This window comes from Talpa occidentalis, unplaced genomic scaffold (assembly GCF_014898055.3).
Source record: "Talpa occidentalis isolate TD23 unplaced genomic scaffold, MPIMG_talOcc4v2.1 talOcc4.5, whole genome shotgun sequence".
Classification (NCBI taxonomy): Eukaryota; Metazoa; Chordata; class Mammalia; order Eulipotyphla; family Talpidae; genus Talpa; species Talpa occidentalis.
This window is the reverse complement of record NW_023604861.1, coordinates 75,057,421-75,074,626: the sequence shown is the minus strand read 5'-3', so window position 1 is coordinate 75,074,626 and position 17,206 is coordinate 75,057,421. Positions and strand designations below refer to the sequence as shown.

At 38.6% G+C, this 17,206-nt stretch overlaps 1 protein-coding gene across 2 annotated transcripts; it reads left to right on the top strand.

Annotated features, from left to right (window-relative positions):
• Positions 1-4: 4 nt before the first annotated feature.
• Positions 5-15,630, top strand: CCT4 (chaperonin containing TCP1 subunit 4). 2 transcript variants are annotated; one of them, XM_037527462.2, is made up of 14 exons: positions 5-281; positions 4,275-4,327; positions 5,558-5,647; positions 6,741-6,849; positions 8,150-8,292; positions 9,477-9,598; positions 9,922-10,054; positions 11,012-11,151; positions 12,155-12,251; positions 12,337-12,447; positions 12,544-12,674; positions 12,805-13,039; positions 15,058-15,171; positions 15,407-15,630. In XM_037527462.2, exons 1-14 carry the CDS (start codon positions 155-157, stop codon positions 15,419-15,421), a joined length of 1,620 nt encoding a protein of 539 aa, XP_037383359.1. In that variant the 5' UTR covers positions 5-154; the 3' UTR covers positions 15,422-15,630. The 2 variants fall into 2 exon arrangements, with proteins under 2 accessions (XP_037383359.1, XP_054557566.1); XM_054701591.1 differs by lacking the exon at positions 5-281 and adding an exon at positions 749-1,078.
• The last annotated feature ends 1,576 nt before the right edge of the window (positions 15,631-17,206 follow it).

Below are 17,206 nucleotides of genomic sequence, written 5' to 3'. Positions count from 1 at the left end.
GCCTGTCAGGTCCTCTCCGGTGCCCCCGCCTCTTCCCGGCGCCGCTTTCTGGAAGATTCGTGAAGGCCGTGAGTGCATACCGTTACTCCACGGCGGGCGGTAATCCACGTCCATCCGTCCTTCCCGAGCCCAACGAGACCCAACTAAGCTTGCCATGCCGGAGAACGTGGCACCCCGGAGCGGGGCGCCTGCCGGAGCAGCCGGCGGTCGGGGGAAAAGCGCCTATCAAGACCGCGATAAGCCAGCCCAGATTCGCTTCAGCAATATCTCCGCCGCCAAAGGTATTGCTCCCGGGTCTGCCCCGCGGCCCTGCGGGTCGAGCCCTGAACGCTCACGTTGGTCTTGAGTGAGCGTGTATCTTTAAGATAATTTACTCTGTCATCCCACAGCTCTGTGGAGCTCCGTGGAGGTATCCTTTTCTGCCTATAATTCCCGACCCCTAGAATGGAGGCCTTTGGACATGCCCATTCTGGGCTTTAGCGGCCCATAAATTTTCGTTCTAGGTTGTGCGTCATTCCTCACACTTCAGAAAGCGTCCACGGCCCCCATGCAACGGTCTCTTGCGATCTGACAGTTTAAAACTGTCGCTTATCTGCTTATTAGGTCCACTGGTAGAACGTTGTTTGCACAGTACTTTTCAGTTGTCTTGTTACTGTTGAAGTACCACTTAAATCAGCTTCCCTCGGCTATCAGTGTAAACGCTCCAGGCCTACGTGGGGCGGGGTCCATGGTATTGGAGTGCGGGGAACCGACTTAACTGTCTTGTTTGGAAATAGTTATGAAAAAATACGTTGCACGTTTATGGCCTCTGCATGTGCAGGCAATCACAAGCAAAACGTCGTAGTTTGCTATGCTCTGCAGAACAGTTTTGCCTATGGTGGAAATCAAGAAGACCAGAGTGTCATTGTTTTATAAAACGTGGCTTTGTCACCTTTCATCATTTGTCGAGGTTCCTTAACTATAAGATTGTGAAGGAAAATGTTTCTTTTTTTTTTAAGAGTAGTGAGAATTAAGAAAATTACAGTTGAAATAGAAGAGTCTGGAAGGAAAAAATGAGAACAAAGGCTTAGTGCCTGTGGTGTGTATTAAGTACAGTGAATATTTTATTTGTGTTAGAGCATAAGATGCCAGATAAGAGATTGAAAAGATACGGTTGGACCAAACTTGGAAGAGTCTGGAAAGGATTTCCCCCTAACAGTTTGACAACTACACATTGTTCTTCAGGAGAATAGCTGACTTGTAGGATTTCTGTGAGGATTGGATAAGCCAATCCCATGTATCAAAGCCTTAGAAATATTTGAGGTCATCAGTCCAATTGACTGATGTGTGATGATGCTGAAAAGAAAGATACACCGAAAGGAAAGATGGTTGAAGAAGAAAAAGTGGATTCCACTGTGAGCCTAATGAGTTGGAAAAGTCAGAAGGACCCTAAGGGGAGATTAAGAGTCACGAGGAAATTCAGGATAGAATAAAAATACACACACACACACACTCCGAATACAGATGTGGTAGATAATTAGCTCAGGAACATTGTAAAACTTATTACACTAGAAACAATATGTTTAAGTAAATTTGGGGGCCATCTGGAGGGCTACAGAAACTACATGAGGTAGATTTTCCGCAAACAAGATAAAGAATGAGGTTTACTTTAACCGAAAAAAACCACTTCAATTAACTGTGAACCTGACCATCAGTGAGGAGCCTTAATAGAGCCAGAGGGGCACAGCTAGTTTTTCAAGTCACAGAAACTGATAAAAAAAAAGTTGTCACTTGTGTCTTTAGTTTAATTTGGGGAGTCAAATTAAATTAGTTTTTTTTTTATTTTGGTGTTACCAGAAAAGTGAATGATAGTATCATTGGTTGATGATGTGAAAACCCACACATGCTCACAAAAATAGTACTAATTTAGTACTGTTCAGCATGAGTCATTTAAGACTCTCCTTGTACTTACTCTCTGGCACAGTATGTTAAACTTGAGACAGTTTTGGAGATAAAAGTAGCCTAAAATCTTTTTTTTTTTTTTTTTTTTTTTAAGATTTATTTATGTGTACAAGAACTGGGGTACAGGCCAGTGTGTGTAGGGGGGAGAGGATTCACCAGAGACAGAGTGGGGAACAGAACAGACAGATCGACTGAAATACACTGCTGAGGGGAGCAGCAGGAGAGTCAGGAGAGGCCTGCTGCGCCATGTGGGTAGCTCCTGGTGGGGGATCAAACTGGTGCTGCAGTGGCTGCCCATAGCTTGGTACATTGCATCTTAACCCCTTGCGCCACCAGGAAGGCCCATCTTTTCATTTTTGAATAGTGTTTCTTTAGCTTTTTTTTTAAATGTAAGGAGAGTATTCTTAAGGTGAATCAGTGGAATTGTGGCCATTTGAGCCCACTAAAATCACCAGAAAATACTGTGTGATACCCAGTAATACTGACTGAATACTTAGGAACAGCAGCTTAAAATTATGCAATAATTAAGTAAAATATAATTTTTAGGTCATACCATTTTCTCTTAAAATCTTTAAAATTATGTATTGTTGACTATACAGTAAGTAATGCAAAGCACTGTGTTATTTAGGGAGTATACAAAAATAAGTGTATAATATCAGCCCTGTGTGGGGGTGAGGTGGTATATGAGAAGGGAGACAATTTAATAATGTCTTATGGTTTTGTCAAAGAAATGGGGATTTTTTTTAAAGGTTTATTTATTTATGCATATAAGAGCTGGGATACAGGCCAGAGATGTGGGGGGGTGAGAGGATTTACCAGAGACAGAGTGGGGAACAGAACAAGCGGATTGACTGAAGTACACTGCTGAGGGGAGCAGCAGGTGAGGCAGGAAAGATCTGCTGCACCATGTGGGCTGCTGCCTGGTGGGCCTGGGATGGAACTCATGCTTCAGAGGCTGCAGATTGCTTCATAGTGCAGTGCTGAACCCCTTGCACCACCAGGGAGGCCCAAAGACATGGGGATTAAGTAGTTTTCATCAATTCCAACTTCTCTTTGAAAATAACTGTATGGGCCTCCCCGGTGGCGCAGCAGTAGAGCGCTGGGTTGCGAAGCTGCCCGCGGCCTCTGCAGCACCGGTTCGATCCCCGGCTGCTCCCCGGCCACCGGAGGAGGGTCCCACATGGCGCGCAGACCTCTCCTGCCGCCCGCTGCTCCCCTCAGCAGTGTACTTCGGTCCTTCTGCCTGCTCTGCTCCCCGCTCTGGCTCTGGTGAATTCTCTCACCCTCCCGCACTTCTGACTGTACCCAGTGCATGTATAAACAAAAACAAACAAACAAGCAAACAAACAAATAAAGAAAAACATGCCTCTATAAAAAAAAAAAAAAAAAAGAAAAGAAAATAACTGTAGGCCCTCCCCGGTGGTACAGCGGTTGAGCACTGTGCTGCGAAGCTGCCCACAGCCTCTGTTTTGCCGGTTCAATCCCCGGCCGCCTGCGAGGGTCCCACATGGTGTGCATACCTCTCCTACGGCGCCCGCTGCTCCCCTCAGCTGTGTACTTCGTCAGTCTGCCTGTTCTGCTCCCTGCTCTGGCTCTGGTGAATTCTCTCACCCTCCCGCGCTTCTGACTGTACCCAGTGCTTGTATGTATGTATGTATGTATAAATAAATAAACCTAAATAAAGTTTTTTTTTTAATGTATTAATAAAATGGAAATGTGCCCGTGGACAAGTATTAGAATAAGTAATTTTGCAATGCTATATGGTTTATACAGTGATGTTCGATAACATGCTGATCATGACTGACAGGTACAATTTTAGTTTTGCTTTTATTTAGTTGAGGTTTTGACCCTCTGTGTGTGTGTGATGCTTTCTGTTTGAAGGGGTTTTTACGTATAAACCAATTTCATATTAGTGAACAAGTCTTTGCCCTCAGAAATTGCATGCCATGGTTAAGGGAGACAGTAAAACAAACAAATGAATTATTATAGTCTGTCCTACTGTAACTTGTCTTTATAAGAAATGGAGAAATAATATAGCCTTCAATCAGAGCTCATAACAAAGTTGTACCATTTTGCCATATAACGGAAGATAAGTAAATTTTCAAAATTTATTCTGCTATAGACAGAACACAAATATAGTGTACAGTAACTTCAACAACAAAAGGTGAAATGTATGATTAAACTAATAAAATAATCATTAGATAATGAATTTTCTTTATCTTGGTGTTCATGAACTGCTGTATAGCTTTTCCTAATAAGGACAAAATTATTATCTGAGAGAAAAATTGCTTTGCTCTTTAAAATGTCTATATTTCTTTTTCCTCTGTTTACAGCTGTTGCTGATGCTATTCGAACAAGCCTTGGACCAAAAGGAATGGATAAAATGGTAAGAATCATTCCTTACTTACTGAGTGCTACCATCTGCAGTGCAAGATCTCTCAATAGAGGGTTAAAGTGTACTATTTGAAAAGAGTTCTTACTTCATCAGCACATACACTAAAAATTGGAATGATTTAGAGCAGATTAACATGGCCACAAATTGTGAATCACTCCATATTTTTAAAATAAAAATATTAAAGTAAAAAGGTGTTAGAAGGCTCTTTAACAGTTCACAAGAGGGATAGATTACTTTTGTGATGAATAGCAGCCAACTGTAATTCATATTTTGTTGCTTTAATGTTTTTTAAGCAATGAATGTGCATACACGAAAGAGTTTATCAATTGTATAGTTAGTTGGAAAATAGTTAAGATTAGCTATAGGCTAATCTTCCTTATTGAAGGAGTTCATCTTCCTTATTGATAGAACTCTAACCCGACTTACGTCTCTGCATTTTCAACTGTACTTGCTGATTGATTAATTGCATAAAACAGATGCATTCTGATAATTTTTGAATACTCATTTCAGTACTACATTAACATCCAAAATAAGACATAACTAAATAATAAGGAGGATTGTCTTGATGATATACGCATCATTGTTTCCTCTAGATATTTTTAAATCTGTCACTCTTAGTAGTATTGTTAAATTTTGTTGAGAAGATGTCAAGAAGATCTTGACTGTAAGGATTGTGTTCCCCACATTCACAGGACTACCTTTTTACAGATCCATGGCTTTATTTGTTTTTATTAATAGAAATCCAAAATGATAGTGTTTTTGTTTTTGTTTTTTTTTTTTTAATTTATTAGAAGACCTGAAGTGTAGGCCAGCAGTGTGGTGGTGACAACAGGATTCACCGGAGACAGTGGGCAGGAGAACAGGTGGAAATACACTGCTAAGGGGAGCAGTAGGAGAGACAGGAGAGGTCTGTTGTGCCATATGTAGTTTAGCTCCCTAGCTAGGGATCAAACTCGTGCTGCAGTGACTGCAGATAGCTTCATAGGTTGTGTCTTAACCCTTCGCACCCAGTGCCCAGGCACGGGGAGGCCCAGTGCCTATTCTTAAGTCATTATGCTAATATAAGAAAAAAGAATTTGAAATTAAGAAATTTGCAAACATAAATTAATTTCTTGACGAAGAAGTACTAAAATAAGTAGACCTGTTAGGATGTCACATTAATCGTGGGTAAAGATCAAAAATTATTTGAAATATAACTTGGCTAAAAACCGAATTTTGCAGATTCAAGATGGAAAAGGTGATGTAACTATTACAAATGATGGTGCCACCATTCTGAAACAAATGCAAGTGTTACATCCAGCAGCCAGAATGGTAAGTGTAATTTTAATAAGGCTTTCTTACTTTAAGTGCATTTTTTAATATTTGGTAAACAGTTAAATTTATTTGATCACATGATACTTAAGCATGGTGAAATTTTTTCTCTTTATGCTAGGCAGGAATATCTTTAGAATATATTGTGTGCCCAGCTTTGCCCAGATTTTTGTGATAAAACATGAATCATCTTGTCCTTGTCAATAGGAATGTGGCATACAATTGAGAAAGAGAAAGAATAAAAACATGTATTTGGTATAAATGGTAAATTCAGTGGGTGTTAGCAGAAGAGAACAAGATAATTTTATTGTGTGCCAACTAAATCATGTCTAAACTTACCCTGGCACTTACTAAAACCAATTATCAATTCGGTTAGGGATTATAATGATGATTCCGGTGTCAATGAAAAGTCATCACATCAGCAAAAACAAATTCCTACCCATTAAAAAATATCTGTTGGTTATGTGGAGATGAGTTGTTTGTTTGTTTTTTTAATTTATTTATGCATACAAAAACTGGAGGGTAGCCTCGAGGTGTGGGAGGTGAGAGGATTCACTAGAGACAGAGTAGGGAACAGAACAGGCAGACTGACTGAAATACACTGCTGAGGGGAGCAGCGGGCGAGACAGGAGAGGCCTGCTGTGCCATGTGGGTAGCTCCCTGGCCAGGGATAGCTTCACAGTGCAATAGCTTCACCATGCTGTGCTTAACCCCTTGCGCCACCCGGGAGACAACAAACTGGTACTCTGCTCTCATCTGGAAAGCGTCATATTGTTGCTGCCAAGCCTATGTGCTATCTATGGTATAACATTTATACTTCCTGACAGAAACTTTTCATGTTGCTGGGAAGAAAAAAATCTAGTCCATAGCTAAAAAGGATATCATATCATCATATAGAGACAGTATATGGAATTTGGTGTGCCTCTGATACATTGGTCATCGTTTTTAAGTGAAACCCAAGATGAACAACGTATCAGAACAATTGTATTTAATTGTATGATGTTGATAATCAAATTATGTTCATGACACTGATTTAAATATTACTGGGTTCTCACATTTCTCACTGAGTATCTTGGCATGTCTGTTCACATAGCTGGTGGAGCTGTCTAAGGCTCAAGACATAGAAGCAGGGGATGGCACCACATCAGTGGTCATCATTGCTGGTTCTCTCTTAGATTCCTGTACCAAGCTTCTTCAGAAAGGTGGGTAGTATATAGGACATGCTTCTTTACAGAATAAAGACTTGCAATAACTAATCTCTTTTTAATCAGGGTTTTTAGATTAAAATTTGCTTGATTTGTCATAGAATGAAGGAATATTTGCTTGTTTTTGTTTGTTTGGTTTTTGGATGTGAGTCTTCGTTTTCGGCCAGGCTTTCTTTTTTTTTAAATGGATTTTTTTTTTAATTTTTTTTTTTTTTTTTTTTATAGAGGCATGCTTTATTTATTTTGTTTGTTTGTTTGTTTGTTTATACATGCACTGGGTACAGTCAGAAGCGCGGGAGGGTGAGAGAATTCACCAGAGCCAGAGCGGGGAGCAGAGCAGGCAGAAGGACCGAAGTACACTGCTGAGGGGAGCAGCGGGCGGCAGGAGAGGTCTGCGCGCCATGTGGGACCCTCCTCTGGTGGCCGGGGAGCAGCCGGGGATCGAACCGGCACTGCAGAGGCTGCGGGCAGCTTCGCAACCCAGCGCTCAACCGCTGCGCCACCGGGGAGGCCCTAGGCTTTCTTTTTTTTTTAATGTAGAAGATCTGAGGTGTAGGCCAGAGATTCGAGGGGCATAAAAGGATTCACCAGAAAGAGTGGGGAACAGAACAGGCTGGTTTTACTGAAATATACTGCTAAGGGGACAGCAATGGGCAAGATAAGAAAGGTCTGCTGTATCATATGTGGGTTAGCTCCCTGGCCAGGGATCAAACTCAGGGTGTAGAGTTGAAAGCACTGAGACTTAACCCCCAGGCCACCTGGGAGGCCCCCAGGCTTCTTTTTGAATGGAACTTAAGATTTTACTTTTCAAAAGAGAATGGTGGTGGATTACTACTTTAGGCACTGGATGAGAATGTTGATTTGGGTGAGAGTATTGTGGATTCTTGGTTTTTAGACTATTAAATCATAGTGGTCATTTACTCATTACATATTGGGTTGTTGGAAAAGTCATGACACATTTTTGCTTGAAAAACAAAAAATACATCATGTTTTTTTTCTGACAACGCGCAGTAGGTTTGTGGTGTTTTGAAAAGTATTACGATTTTATTTTAGTCTGAAATAGCACACAAGCATGTGATGGATCTGTCCCTAATATAAATGGAAATAAATTATTGGCCATAATTACCAGTTAAGACTATCCAAACCATTATATTCATTTTATATATTTATTTAAATTATTTAAGAATAATTTAAGATTTATGACCGCTTTGGAATTTTAGTAAGTAGAAAAATTTAATTTGTAACATAATGTAGTTTGTATGTTACAGTTAAATAACTGGATTTTGTCAAATGACAGGGATTCATCCAACCATCATTTCCGAGTCATTCCAGAAGGCTTTGGAAAAAGGTCTTGAAATCTTAACTGACATGTCTCGACCTGTGGAACTCAGTGACAGAGAGACTTTGTTAAATAGCGCAGCCACTTCATTGAACTCAAAGGTGAGACAAACATTGAAAAAGATCATTGTCAAATTAGGATTTAAGGTTAAGAATCACCGCTCTTAGGCTTACTTTTTTTCTTTTTATGCTATAGAGTTCATAAGTATTGTGTCCCAAGAGTGACTAGGTAGATCAAATAATTTGTGCAGGTGAATTAATTAAAGTGAAATTTACTTCTTCAAGGCTTACAGATACATCATATACCCCATTTTTCAAGTTTAATGAGATTGATAACTTACCTGTGACCCACTAAGAGAGCTGAGATTTGAACCTAGGACAGGGCTGCCCATCTGTAGTTCATCTCTTGTCGTCAAACTTGAAACTGTTAAGTTTCTTGGGAATTCTTTGTTTTCTGTCATGTTCTGTATTCACATACCCCCGTACTTTTCCCTTTTCATCAACATTATAGTCATAGATGTCTTTGTTAACTAGAAAATTAGATCTTAGTACTGATTCTGAGTGACAATGTTGAATGTTCCTAGAACTAATCTAGATAGAACAGCAAAATAATTATAAGCGTTGGTTATCAGAATATAGACTGATTGGATTCAGTGCTGGTTGTATCACTTAGCTATGTGACTCTTTCAGATTGTTCACCTAAAGATTGAATGAGTGTATGACTGTAGAGTACTAAGACCACTGCCTAGTTTATAATAACTATTCAATAAAAGCTATTTATTGAGCTATTTTTAATTAGCCCTCATGGTTAGGTGTACAAAATATAATATCCAAATCACATTTATTTTAGATAGGGAATCTCCATATAGAGTTGATGTGCTTTTTTGGATTTCTATAGAATTATCGTTAATCTAGATGGTTCCAGTATTACTGTATTAGTAAAAAAAAAGGGGGGGGGGAACAAGCATATATTTTTGGGGGGGGGACCCTTGCCGACAGCTGGGGAACGAACCAGCGCTGCAGAGGCTGCAGGCAGCCCCGCAGCCCAGCACTCAAATGCTGTGCCATCAGGGGAGGCCCCATATATATTTTTATTGTGTATCCTTGTGACTAACAGTCTGAGTAGAAAATACAGTCGATGTGGAATGTTTTCTTATGTTCCCAATACCTTCCCCCACCAAAAATAGTGATTTAAATTACTTCTCTAGTATCTTTGTCACTAAAAAAAATAGGGCTTTTTCCATTGTGACTTTAATTTTGCTGATTTTCATCTTTTTTTAATCTAGGTTGTGTCTCAGTATTCAAGTCTGCTTTCTCCAATGAGTGTAAATGCAGTGATGAAAGTGATTGACCCAGCCACAGCCACTAGTGTAGATCTTAGGGATATTAAAATAGTTAAGAAACTTGGGTAAGCATCTTTACTTATCATTTAAATATTAATTTTGAAAGTAAATATAAGCTACTGACAAAAACAAGTAAAAAATACCTAGATGAATGTCACAAACCTTTTTTTTTTTTTTTTTTTGGTATTTTCTTGAGAACTTATATTGTGGGGATCTTAAGAATTCACTTTTCCTGTGACAGGACAATAATATGATCAAAGAGGTTCAATAGTGGGGCACTAGTAAATGCGAGGCTGGAGCACATTTTATTGGACTAATGATATTTAATCTGTTAAAACTGCAGGTTTCCACCCTTTCTTAATTATCCACTTGTTTTCTTTTTTCTTAGTGGAACAATTGATGACTGTGAGCTCGTGGAAGGACTGGTTCTCACTCAAAAGGTGGCAAATTCTGGCATAACCAGAGTTGAAAAAGCTAAGATTGGTCTTATTCAGTTTTGCTTATCTGCTCCCAAGACAGACGTAAGTAAAACCAAATGAAATTGGTTCCTTGTTTGCATGTTTAACTTTCTAATAAGTTTTATTTAATAAAATAAAAATAGAAAATGTTGATTCTAGTGATTAACAAGCATAGATCTCAAAGAAAAGAAAAATTGAGACCAAACTAGAAATTGTTGAATGTCAAACATGAAATCTATACTTGCTAAAGATTATAATTGATCATTTACTTACCAGGTGAAGAGAGATAACAATTAGGATATGTCTGAAATAATTCATTCCGGGGAAAATGGAATTTTCAGTTTATTTTAGCTTTTTGAGAACAGAAACTTTTGTCTATCCTTCAGTAGCAGGCGAGCTTTTGCCCTACATTATCACAGATGGAAATTTATACTTTTTGAATATCTATAAACTTTTAAGAAATTGTTTTTCACTTAAGATATTCCCATACCTACTGGTCATGTCATTCCCTAAAGAGGCTACTTGATCTTAGTACCTTACTCAGATTTGCTCTCGTTTTACACTGTCAACATACAGTTTTTTCTGTTTAGCCTCGTTTCCCAAAAGTTTGTTTTTTTGTTTTTTTAAGATTTATTTATGCATACAAGAACTGGAGTACAGGCCAGAGGTGCAGGGGGTGAGAGGATTCACCAGAGACAGAGTGGGGAACAGAACAGGCAGACTGACTGAAATACACTGCTGAGAGGAGCAGCGGGTGAGACAGGAGAGGTCTGCTGCACCATGTGGGCAGCTCTCTGGCCGGCCGGGGATCAAAGTCATACTACAGAGGCAGCAGACAGCTTCATAATGCTGTGCTTATTAACCCCTTGCACCACCAGGAAGGCCCCTTTCCAGACAGTTTCTATGCATGTCTATAATTGTTGTTTGGGATGATCTGGTTTATACCATATATGATATGTTCATTAAAAACCTCTTTTTTTGCTTAAAAACTCTTATACTGTTCCTTTTTTTCCTGGACAGATGGATAATCAAATAGTCGTTTCTGACTATGTCCAGATGGACAGAGTGCTGCGAGAGGAAAGATCCTATATTCTAAATTTGGTGAAACAAATTAAAAAAACAGGATGTAATGTTCTTCTTATACAGAAGTCTATTTTAAGGTGTGGGTCTATTTATTTTGTTCACCTTTAATAATTGTCCCCCTCTAGCAGTCTGTTAAGAAACATTTGAGGTGGTTAAACCATTAGAAATCTAGAGTGAATCTGCACATTGTTGTATTCTGATAACCCCTCTAAAGTACATTCTCTTCCCATTGTGATCATGTAACTGATACATATAATTTTTCTAGACTAAGACCCTAAATAGCAAGTAAATGAAACGCCTTGTTTTTTTAAATTAGGTTTCAACTAATGTTAGCTAATTAAAAAAGGTGTTTACTTAAAAGCCCATGCAATTGTTTGCTTTGAAATTTAGAAGTTTCTGAGATAATGTAGTATATTCCATAAATGGAAAGAGTCCTCTACAATTTGAAATTATCGCTGTTTTTTAATGTTGTTTTCTAATAGGTAAACACATTCTCATACACTTTGTTAAGTCATTATGCCAGAAAGTACTGTGGGTGTTCCTTTCATATAGAAACTTTATGAAGAGTTGGGGGGTACCTGATTTTAATTCCAAGTCATGTAATACAGCTAGTATCGCTGAGTAAATTGCTGTCAGAAGTGAAATTTGCTATCTATAAAACATTTTAATAGTACATATATATGTATGAAGAGAACACAATCAGAAAACTCATATTTTTGATAATAATAAGAAATGTACTTGTAAAAAAATATGTGAGTAAGACACTATGTTCAGAGTAACACAGAGAGCCTTCTATTCCAGAATCACAAGATTGTCTGGGGCATTATTTCAGACAATTTGTGGGAAACTATACATTTGTGGAATCTTGAATTACACGTTCTTAAATTCTAAACTCATGAAGTATCAAATAAGTTCTAATTTTCAAAGATATTCTCATTTAGTAAAGTATCTTCATAAATAATTTGAGTCATTGGCTATTTAAGCAACAGTAAAATAATGAAAACCCTAAAAAGTGGCTAAGCAGTAAAATGCTTTCTTTTCTATTCCAGCATTGACATAATCATCAATTTTGTATTTTAGGGATGCTCTCAGTGATCTTGCATTACATTTCCTGAACAAAATGAAGATTATGGTGGTTAAAGATATTGAAAGAGAAGACATTGAATTCATTTGCAAGGTAAAATATACTTAAAATCTGTATGTTTGAAAATGCCCATTCATCAAATGTTGTCTTAATTTGTGGATATGTCGAATTTTCCCAGACTATTGGAACCAAACCAGTTGCTCACATTGACCAGTTCACTGCTGACATGCTGGGATCAGCTGAGTTAGCAGAGGAGATCAATTTAAATGGTTCTGGCAAACTGCTCAAGGTAACAATATCATAATCTCTTACCTCCCTGGGTTTTTTGATGTTTTTTTAAACCAGTATTTCAAATGGCTAATTTGGAATTTGCTCATTACTAAAGATTACAGGCTGTACAAGCCCAGGAAAAACAGTTACAATTGTTGTTCGTGGTTCTAACAAATTGGTAATTGAAGAAGCTGAGCGCTCCATTCATGATGCCCTATGTGTTATTCGCTGTTTAGTGAAGAAGAGGTAAGATAAATTGCTAAGTAACATTTTGGATATTAAAATTCCTGTGTTTGCTATTTTAAAGCTATAAATAAATTAATAAAATTGACTTTTGCTGGATAAAATAAGCTAAAAATCTGTTTGTGAATTTCAGAGCTCTTATTGCAGGAGGTGGTGCTCCAGAAATAGAATTGGCCCTACGGTTAACTGAATATTCACGAACATTGAGTGGTATGGAATCCTACTGTGTTCGTGCTTTCGCAGATGCAATGGAAGTTATTCCCTCTACCTTAGCTGAAAATGCTGGCCTGAATCCCATTTCTACCGTAACGGAACTGAGAAACCGGCACGCCCAAGGAGAAAAAACCACAGGCATAAATGTCCGAAAGGTACCAATTTAATCTTTAATTGTCACAGAAAGTGTTAATATAAATGTTAAAAGCTTTGTAAGCATTTGCTGAAGGGAAAGTTTTGTAATTTAGACTAATCTTAGATTTATTAGATCTGCATGCAGCTTAGTTAATGAATGAGAATGGGGATGTGAATATTTTTTTTTTAAGATTTATTTATGCACACAAGAGCTGGGGTGTAGCCATAGGTGTGGAGAGTGAGAGGATTCATCAGACAGAGTGGGGAGCAGAACAGGCAGGTCTACTGAAATAACAATGCTGAGGGGAGCTGCAGGCGAGACAGGAGAGGTCTACTGCACCATGTGTTTTAGCTCCCTGGCTGGGGATCGAACTTATGCCACAGTGGCTGGAGAAAGTTTGATAGCACTGAGATTTTAACCCCTGCATCACCAAGGAGGCCCAGAGATGATGTCTTCTTAAGTGAGAGTTTTATTCGTTCATTAAAGTGTCACTGTATGACTTTAGCAAGTTATTCTGAATAACTTGTGAAATCAAGGACAATTAATGCCTCTTAATCCTATTGTAAAGATTATATGAATTACTGATTAGAAAACTATTACAAAGATACCTGGCATATAGATAGTATTATGTGTATTTAACCATTGTTGCTACTGTGGGCATCAACCTAGTATAGTTACAGTGTGAACACACAGAATATATAATGTTCCCTTTTGTGTTAATGTTACGTTAATGTTTCTTTGCTGGAGAGACAAACTAAAGTAATGGGGAAAAATTGACAATCCAAGGTAATATTTTTTGAATAGTATAACAGTAAAGGAGGGCACTACCTGGTTAGGAAAAAGAAGAAATTTTAGACAGGGAGGCAATGGTTTACAGGTGAGAGAAGGACCAAGAAGTTAAGTTGTTGCTCTTTTAATCTAGACCAGAAGTTATATGTTAGAGATATAGAGAACTTTGAGGTTGGAAAGATGAGATAAAAGGTAGAATGAAGGCCTTCGAGTATTGAGACAGGCATGAGTTTTTTTTAATTTACAATAGTTGGGAGTCACTGAAAGTTTTTTGACCAAGAGGATTAAGGTGATGAAACAAGTATTTTAAGGAGGAAAAACTGAAGACAGAGTTGCATGATGTGATTCGGCAATATTCCTGAGAGCAATACAAAGGCAGAGGTAGACAGACATGGCCAAATTCAGAATTAGGATTCAGAGGTGATTTGAACATTAAAGATCTCAAAACTTGATTTCTATGATTATGTCTACCTAATATTTGTCAGGATTTTTTTTTAACTTTTTGTTTTCAAAGATATATTTATTTATGCATATAAGAACTGGGGTGTAGGCCAGAGGTGCAGGGATAAGAGGATTTACCAGAGACAGTGGGGAGCAGAACTGGCAGATCTGAAGTACACTGCTGAGGGGAGCAGCAGGCTGCGCCATGTGGTTTAGCTCCGACTGAGGATGGAACTCAAGCCACAGTGTCTTTAACCCCTGCAACACCAGTGAGGCTCCAGGATTATGTTTAAATAAAAGATAGGGGCCTCCCCGGTGGTGCAGCGGTTGAGCGCCACACTGCGAAGCTGTCCGCAGCCTCTGCAGTGCCTGTTCGATTCCCTGCCGGACAGGGAGAATCCCACATGGCGTAGCGGACCTCTCCTGCCTCACCCGCTGCTCCCCTCAGCAGTGTCTTCGCTCTGTCTGCCTGTTTTGCTCCCTGCTCTGGCTCTGGTGAATTCTCTCACCCTTCCATGCTTATGAATGAATGAATGAATGAATGAATGAATGAATGAATGAATGAATAGAAAAAAGATAGAAGGAGCTGTGTTGGGGTTGGGGAAATGCAGCATTTTTCCTGAAATTAACTTTTCTGAATTTTAGTTGAAATACAAACTACTGTAGAGAAAAGCTTAAAGAGTATCTTACTCTTGACTAGACAAAGAGAAAACTATTTGAAAGAGCCTTGTAGTAACTACATGGTAACCATGTAGTTGGTGATGTGTGTAATTATAACACTGATAACAACTTGTGCTGATTTTTCAGGGTGGTATTTCCAACATTCTGGAGGAACTAGTTGTTCAGCCTTTGTTGGTTTCAGTCAGTGCACTGACTCTAGCAACTGAAACTGTCCGGAGCATTCTGAAAATTGATGATGTGGTAAGTCTAGATTGTGAATATCCCTGCAAGGTCAAAAAGTCTTTTTTGAAGAGTTTTGGGTGGGGATTTAAATATCATTACTTTGCTAGTCACCAAGAAGATAACATTTAATGCTTTTACATTATTTTCTCACCTTTAAAAATACACAGAATTTGGATAGTTGCCTTAAATACCTTTCATCCTTAAAAATTCTGTCATTACAGGTTTTGAATCTTAAGTTTTTTTCTCTTGTCAGGTAAACACTCGGTAATCTGGATCACATTGGCCACAAACCACTAATAGTGTGGCTGGAGTGGAAGATCTCCTTGGTATTCCTGGTTGTCTGGAAGATTGTTTCCTTTATGAATTCCTGTGCCTAGTCTTCCAGTTGGTATTTGCTCGAAATTGTATTGACACAATTTAATGACAATATTAAATATTTGGTTTCAAAAGGCAGAATGGTTTTTTGTTTGTTTTTTTTTTTTTGTTGTTATTGTTTGTTTGTTTTTTTGCATAGAAAAACTAGGGTGTAGGCCAGCATATGGGGGATTGAGTGGATTCACTGGAGAAAGAGTGGGGAGCTGAACCGGCAGATTTACTGAAATAAACTGCTAAGGGGAACAGTGAGCAAGACAGAGGTCTATGCCTTATGTGGGTTAGCTCCCTCCCTGGCCAGGGCTTGAACTCAGGCCATAGCGGTGATAGTGCTGAGACTTAACCTTACGCTGCCAGGGAGGCCCCCCAGAATATTTTCTTTTTTAAAATATTTATTTATGCATACAAAAACTGGGGTTTAGGCCCGAGGTGAGGTTGGGGGGAGGGCCAGTGAGAGGATTCATCAGAGACAGTGGAAAGCAGAACAGGCGGATCTACTGAAATACACTGAAGGGTGCAGCAAGTGAGACAGGAGAGGTCTGCTGTACCATATAGGTTAGCTCCCTGGCCAAGGATCTAGCTCATACCGAAGTGGCTAGTGATAGCTTGATAGCCCTGAGACTTTAACCCTTGTGCCACCAGGAAGGCCCCAGAATTTTTGTTTTATTAAACACAGAGAGGGGGGAAAATGGTCCAATATCTATCATCTATTTAAATAAAAATACTGACATGTAATAGATACGCATTTTGAAAAGGTAACAAACACTACAGTAAAATGACAAGCTACCTTTACTTACTGGCTTGATCTTTTCCTCCAAGAATAACCACTGTTATGTTAATTTCTTAAGTGTATACATATATGTAGCAAATCATTATACAAAAGAGATTTTTATTTACTATATCTTTGTTTCAATGGTTTTAAATATCTTTATTGCCTCTGCCACCCTGATCCAACCATCATCAACTAGTCTGCCCTTTCTTTAGCCAGCTTCTAGTTAGTTCTGCACACATTATAGCTGGAGATCTTTTTAAACTTGTCAGGCATTCCCTTTTATAAAAGTTTTCATGATTTGATTGCATAAAGACTAGACCTTTAATGCTGACTACAAATTGGATACTAACTAATATCACTATTCCTTCCCTATATTTCACAATATTACAAAAACTTCTGGGCCTCTTAGACATTTGTTGAGAAAAAATTTCAGCCAACCAGTCTGAAGTCTTTTTGTATCCAAAAGCCCAACTAGTTAAAACATTTGGTAAATCATGAGTCAGTATGTTTAGTTATCTATTGATATTTCTAGATTGGAATTTAGTGTTTTTAATTCCATTTTAATGGATATTGGGAATTTGCTGTAGAATATACTTTTTTTTTACTTGCTATAAACCAATTGACATATGTCTTAAGAACTTTTAAGTCAGTACTAATCTGATCCAAATTATTGATACTGGAACTTTATTGGTTATGCACAAGGTTCTGTGTATCTTAAGTTATTTTCATACATACAAGAACTGGGGTACAGGCCAGAGGTGTGGGGTTGAGAGGATTCACCAGAATCGGAGTGGGGAACAGAACAGGCAGATTGACTGAAATACACTGCTGAGGGGAGCAGCGCGGAAGACAGGAGAGGTCTGCTGCCCATGTGAGTAGCTCCCTGGCTGGCTTCATAGTGCTGTGCTT

Coding starts and splice junctions, on each gene's coding strand:
- CCT4 (XM_037527462.2), top strand. CDS start 155: ATGCCGGAGAACGTGGCACCCCGGAGCGGGGCGCCTGCCGGAGCAGCC. Junction 6,850..8,149: donor TACCAAGCTTCTTCAGAAAG/GTGGGTAGTATA, acceptor GTCAAATGACAG/GGATTCATCCAACCATCATT. Junction 12,448..12,543: donor GTTCTGGCAAACTGCTCAAG/GTAACAATATCA, acceptor TCATTACTAAAG/ATTACAGGCTGTACAAGCCC.